General features: G+C 41.2%; 1 protein-coding gene across 1 annotated transcript; it reads right to left on the bottom strand.

Annotated features, from left to right (window-relative positions):
* Nucleotides 1-4: 4 nt before the first annotated feature.
* On the bottom strand, nt 5-4,289 carry LOC111981702 (uncharacterized; the record flags this gene model as incomplete). The annotated part of the gene is made up of 6 exons (XM_024013103.2): nt 3,437-4,289; nt 2,705-2,800; nt 1,531-1,764; nt 1,200-1,359; nt 906-947; nt 5-798 (listed from the first exon to the last, which is right to left on the bottom strand). Coding segments are annotated over exons 1-6 (2,136 nt in total), but the record flags the coding sequence as incomplete, so codon positions are not given.
* Nucleotides 4,290-6,731: the final 2,442 nt, after the last annotated feature.

Genomic DNA, 6,731 nt, shown 5'->3' on the forward strand with positions numbered 1-6,731 from the left:
AGAGGGGTGAACCTGTGTTAGATGCAGGCTTGCCAAAGAGGGGTGAACCTGTGTTAGATGCAGGCTTGCTAAAGAGGGGTGAACCTGTGTTAGATTCAGGCTTGCCAAAGAGGGGTGAACCTGTGTTCGATGCAGGCTTGCTAAAGAGGGGTGAACCTGTGTTAGATTCCGGCTTGCCAAATGAAAATCCTGTGTTGGAGTCAGGCTTGCCAAAGAGGGATGAGCCTGCGTTACATTTAGGCTTGCCAAAGGAGAAACCTGTGCTAGGCTTTTCCCTACTATTGTTGTCAGATACAAGTTTGGTGAAAGGACCGCTGTCAGTGTTTAATGCTGCCTTACAAAAATCATCCACGTCAACTGCAGGCTTACCACAAACACCGACAGGACAATTGAAAATGCTGCTACTTGTTGTAGGAGCAGGTTCAGTGTTAAGGACTGCTATACCAGCTCCAGATGCAGGTTTGGTGAACCCTTCAGTGTTAGATAAGGATTTAGTAAGCAGGGGATTGATGTTCATATTAGATGCCGATTTGGTCAAGAGAAGGTTGTCTGTGGTGGACAAGGGTTTGGTGAGGATGGCCTCTACTCTAGCAGCAGGTTTAGTGACATTTGATGGCCCTTTTTTGGTGAATAGGATCGCTGTGCCAGTTGGAGGTTTGCTCATGGAAGAGCACTTCAAGATAGAGGACTTTGTACAGAGGGAAAGGGGAGTGTCGCAGGTTACTGCAGGTTCCCCCATTACCAGGGCGGGCTTGAAGGCTGGGGGGCTCCCATTGGCTTGACCAATTGTCTTTGGAGCTGAAAGTGAAATAATTGCACAAACATTTTAGCTCACATAGGCTACAGTATTTTGTGAGTTTTTTTCCTGGAAAAATTCTGCATGCTGAGATTATAAACACACTTACATTGGCTGGGCTTTGGTGACTGAAGCATATGGATGGCTTTTACTGTGGAAATGGACACAGATGCACACATTATTATTATTTCTTACAAGCTTTTAAAACCCAGACTCCCAATTCAAGGGTTTTCAAAAGATATACAGTACCTCATTCACATCTRACGTGCAGTCTTAACCCACTGGGAACACACTAGTTGAATCAACGTTGTTTCCACGTCATTTTAAAGAAATTGCATTGAACCAACGTGGAATAGACATTGAATTGACGTCTGTGCCCAGTGGGGAACCTCTGAAATTCTACCTGTGTTCAATATCCTCTTCATTCCTCCATCACAGAAGCATTCCAACTGCTCCTTGAAATGAGTATAAGCTCTCTTCACTGTCCCAAAATCACACAGCGGGTCAATGTTGACGCTCGGCAGGTCTTCAGATACAGGAGAGCTACTGGGGTCTTGGTAATGCTGGAAAGATTGAAGAAAGAAAACGGCTTCACATATAGCTGAACTCCAGGGCAGCAAACTATGTCTGTTCATTTAAAGATATCATTCTGCAAAACCGATTATCCTCAAGATAATCCAGTGTCTACTTCTACTACTCTGTGTAAGGAGTATTAAACAAAGAAGTGCTTATACCTGAAGGAAGTATGCGTCATCTTGGGTCAGTGTGAGTTTCTTCAGCTCAGAGTCTCTCTTCTTCAGCGCAATAATATCCTGCTCCAGACGCTGCAGTTGGGCCTCCGCCCGGTTCACCTCCACCTTCTCCTGAGCCCTGATCAGCTCCTTCACCTCGTTGCCCCTCCGCTCCAGGTATGCTTTCAGCTCTGAGAGGGTCCTGGTGCTGTCCAGAACAGCTTCCCTTGCAGAGCGCTGATCGAAAGGAATATAGTGATTTAGACCCTGCTTCAATGTTCTGGTACTTAATTACCCCCCGACAAAGATCAACAGGGAGTCAGTCGATAGAGTGACCACATAAATACCAATATAAACAAACAGCATTTCAATGTCTGTGCCCTTGCAAAGAAACAGTCACTAGAACAGATAGTATTTTTTAATGTAAAATCATTTTAATGTTAATCGTCATATCCCACATATGTTTTACAAATATGTCCTGCAGAATGTGCTGCCCTTTGGTCTGATATGCATTTGGCAACATGTCAGTGCAAGGCCAAGCTTCAGCGCCTGATCAAGACGGTGYGAAAGATCATTGGTAGTATGGACCAAGAATCAGCTGCTTTCAGCCAGTACACAAAACTCATCCTCCAAAAACGTATCATTTTACAGGACAGTACACATCCCCTTCACCCGAAATTCAGTCATAGCCTGACTAGGGGAAGACGACTTCTTTAAAAAAGAAGCTCAGGAAAAACAGATGTAAGGACTCTTTAATTCCAACAGCCATTAGGCTGTACAATGGATAGTCTAATTGGACTGTTGACTAGTTGATAGGTGTGTACAGTAAATATATATTGCACTTGCACTGTAAATCTGCAGCCTATTTTACTTTCATATAAAATGTATTGTGTAATATTCTGAGTTTTTATGTATTTTGTTTTTTTAAGCAAATTACCAAATTAATATATCCCTGGTGGGATAATAAAGGTGATCTAATCAAATCAATCTAATCTCATTAAAGATGCACTGGTACTTTAGAAAGCTAATAGGATGGCGATAACAGATTCAATGCAGTACAACATGTGTACAGATAAAGTTATGGCAGATTAAGTTAACTTCAAACACCACCACCACTCCCTCTCTCTGACCTTGATCATATACAGTAGCCCATCTTTTCCAAAACATCCTAGCTCACCTTAAACGACATCAAAGCTCCCCTCAGGTGCTCCACCTCCTCTTCCTTTTCCTTGACTTTCTGTCGACATGATCCTCTTGTGGCTTCGGTCTCTTTCTGTGAGCAGAGAGAAGCCACAGACAACTCAACATGAGCTTTCCACTTTCTTAACAAACAAATGCACTAATAACAACAAAGGAAACATGATAAGTAGAGCTGAACAGAGAGTGACACACGTGATACTATATGTGATAACCAGCATAGATCAGGATGTGATTTACAAGATTAGGCTAATTGGTAGAACTAAATCGCTGCGCCAGAGCGCTTCAGATTACCTTTTACATAAAGCTAAATTATGTTCCCCCAATGAGTTTTAGCCAGGCCTGCGTAGCAACCAAGTGGTGCACTGCCCAAAGCCCTGGTCTGCTCTATAAAACCTATGTAAATTACAATCGCCAGAACAGCCAAACAAAACAAAATTTTACGGCCGTTTGGGCCTCTAACATTATTACAAGTTCGATCTCCACGATTCATCATTTTAAAGTTCGCTACAAATTCAGATATTTTATTAAGTAGTGATCCATTCTGACTACTACATTTGTCATCACACAGGACCACGCAGCGTTAGGTTGACTATCTCAGGCAGGATGAAAAGGACTACATCGCCATCAGTAGTTTTCAATAGGAAAATCGTGGATGACGTCGGCGCTACCACGATCTACTGGTTTTAATGTCTATGGTTTTAGCACCTACCTGCTTCTCCATTCTTTCATCTGATGCAGGGACGGTGACATGGCCTTTGTGATCGTACAGTGCACAACTCACACACACACACAGTTTGTCGGTTCTGCAGTAAACCTCCAGCAGTTTGTGATGAGTTGAGCAAACCCGTTCCTGTAATCGTCGGGTGGCATCCAACAGTTTGTGCCTTCCAAAGGAAGGGTTTTCATAGTGGGGCTTTAGGTGAGTCTCACAGTACGAGGCCAGACACACCAGGCAGGACTTGACAGCTTGGTTCGCTCCTCTAGTGCAGAAGTCACATGCAACCACATCTTCCGTAAGAGGAGCATCTTGGAGTTCTGTCTTCTTCAGTTTCGCCAACATTTCCGCCATAATAGTATTTCGGTTCAGAGTGGGCCACGGTTGTGTAAGACTTTCTTTGCACTGGGGGCAGATCTGACCTCCCATCTGGTCCTCCTGCTCCCATAAGCCCTGGATACAACCCATACAGTGACTGTGTCCACAAGGCATAGTCACCGGATCTTTCAGCAGGTCTACACAGGTGGGACAGTTGAAGAGGTCCTGTTCCAATGAGATAGAGGCTGTCATTTTACTCGACATTGTGTCTGATCTACAGCTAACCAAGTTGTGTGCGGTAACTAGCCTAGAGCGTAAAATACAGAACTGATGTGGGTACTTCACTGACTGAAGAGAACGCAAACATAGTGTAAAAAAAATAAAAAGAGTTTCATTTCTCTTGAAATCCTGACTCACTGTGGGTATGGTCACATTGTTCATTAGTTTTGTCTCTCTGACGCTCGAGGTTGCCAGGCTTCTCGTCATAACGCGCACCTGTCACCAACGTTGTGCGCGCCAGCGCTTCATCGGACTCAATCACGTCATTGATTGCCTGCCATATATCTGTCACTTCCTCATTTTCATTCCAGTGTCTGCATTGATGTTGTTTTGTTTCTCTTGTCCAGACGCTGCTCTGGCTTTGTTTCTATTTATTATAAAATCCTCACCCTGTACTTGCTTCCCGTTTCCCAGCGTCTGTCGTTACGGAACCGTTTCAAGTTTATATAAATTTCTCTAACTTCTGTAGGGTTATCAAGTTTCCACACATCTACTGATATGTGGCTATTATTCTCTTTCTATCGTATATTGTTACTCAACATARCGAATATGGTAATGGACATTTTCTTTGTATAGTTTGAGGCTTTTTTAATGATCATATATATGCAGCTTCTTCTTACTGTCACAAATTTAACAGATGTGTACGCAGTTAAATTATGAACTCTTGAGATTATTTTATAGAATACATAGTTAAGTTTGTATTTACTCTGAAAATTGATTACATATACACAGTGTACAAAACATTAGGAACACCTTCCTAATATTGAGTTGCATCCCCTTTGCCTTCAGAACATCCTCAATTCGTCGGGGCGTGGACTCTACAAGGTGTCGAAAGCGGTCGTTATCCACACGTGAAACTGTTGACCGTGAAAAACCCAGCTGGGTTGCAGTTCTTGACACTCAAACCGATGCGCGTGGCACCGACTACCATACCCCGTTCAAAGCCACTTAAATATTTTGTCTTGCACACATACACAATCAATGTCTCAAAGCCTAAAAATGCTTATTCAACCTGTCTCCTCCCCTTCATCTACACTGATTGAAGTGGATTTAACAAGTGACATCAATAAGGGATCATAGCTTTCACCTGGTCAGTCTGTCATGAATAGAGCAGGTGTTCCTAATGTTTTGTACACTCAGTGTAAGTACAATGCGATATCTATTTTCACTTTCAGTTCCGCTCATACATGTATTCTTATTTTAATGTACACGATGAGGTCGCAGATTTGGGATAAAGACCAAATTGGCAGCAGAGAATATCATTAACTGTATCAGTCCCGAGACCCCAGCAAAAATCGTATTTTCATTTATCTGACTTTCATTTATCTGCATGTCCAGCTCTTATATATACATTTTTAAGACAACCAGYGCTACAAGTAGAACACAAAACAATTTGGCATCAACATTTGCATTCATGAGTTTTATTGACAAATTGTCAATATAAAACTAAGGTCTTCCAAAGAAATGTATATTCATATATGCTGTAATTACAGAAATGGTTTGCTCAATGGGAAATTAATATCCAACTAGTCAGTGACAACTAGATTGTGACAGCAACTATGTGAGGTTATTACAGTATTATAGATACTATGTCCTAGGATTCCTTATGATCTTCTAACGACTCTTGAGTAGCGTTTGAGCGTCATAGAGCAAAACATATTACATGTGCTATTACATGTGCATGTTTGTGGGAGCTCAGCTATTCATAGATTGTTTATAGTTTGTAACTCAAACAATTTGAATCAACTTTTGTTTTTAAAGTGAAATTTCAACCACAGGATTATGTCATCATGTTAGCCAAATTTTTACATAGACAAACCTTGTATAAAATATGTTGAATTTGTACCTTTAAAACAACGTCAGATCTTCAACATTATATCCACTATCAGAAAAACAAAACAATAGGGAGCACTGTGATCTATCTAAAGATACACTTTGGTCTCCCATCCAGGATTTTAACCAAACCCAGCCCTGCTTAGTTATGGTATTTGTCAGTAACTATTTTCAATGTGCTATCATGAATGATTGTTGAGAGTTCTCTACTTAAAAACGAAATAGATTTACTGTTTCTATCGAAGCCATTCCAAAGAGTAGGTTTAAAACCTCTTAAGGATCCGCCCCTTTTTTTCATTTCTCGCCTAAAATGACATACCCAAATCTAACTGCCTGTAGCTCAGGCCCTGAAGCAAGGATATGCATATTCTTGGTACCATATGAAAGGAAACACTTTGAAGTTTGTGGAAAAGTGAATGGAATGTAGGAAAATATAACACAATAGATCTGGTAAAAGATAATACAAAGAAAAAACAACTGTTCTTTTGTATTGTTTTTTTAAATGAAAGAGAAAGGCCATCATGTATTACTCCAGCCCAGGTGCAATTTAGATTTTGTCCACTAGATGGCAGCAGTGGACGTGCAACGTTTTAGACTGATCCAATGAACCATTGCATTTAAAAATATGAAGACTGCCCAAATGTGCCTAATTTCTTTTCATGTTCAGAATTATGCACTCTCCTGAAACAATAGCATGGTATTCTTTCACTGTAAGAGCTACAGTAAATTGGACAGTGCAGTTAGATTAACAAGAATTTAAGCTTTCTGACAAAGATTATGTCTATGCCTGGGAAATGTTCTTGTTACTTACAACCTCATGCTAACGCATTAGCCTACTATAGCTCAACTGTCCCGTGGA

The sequence above is a fragment of the Salvelinus sp. IW2-2015 genome, linkage group LG20 (assembly GCF_002910315.2).
Source record: "Salvelinus sp. IW2-2015 linkage group LG20, ASM291031v2, whole genome shotgun sequence".
NCBI lineage: Eukaryota > Metazoa > Chordata > Actinopteri > Salmoniformes > Salmonidae > Salvelinus > Salvelinus sp. IW2-2015.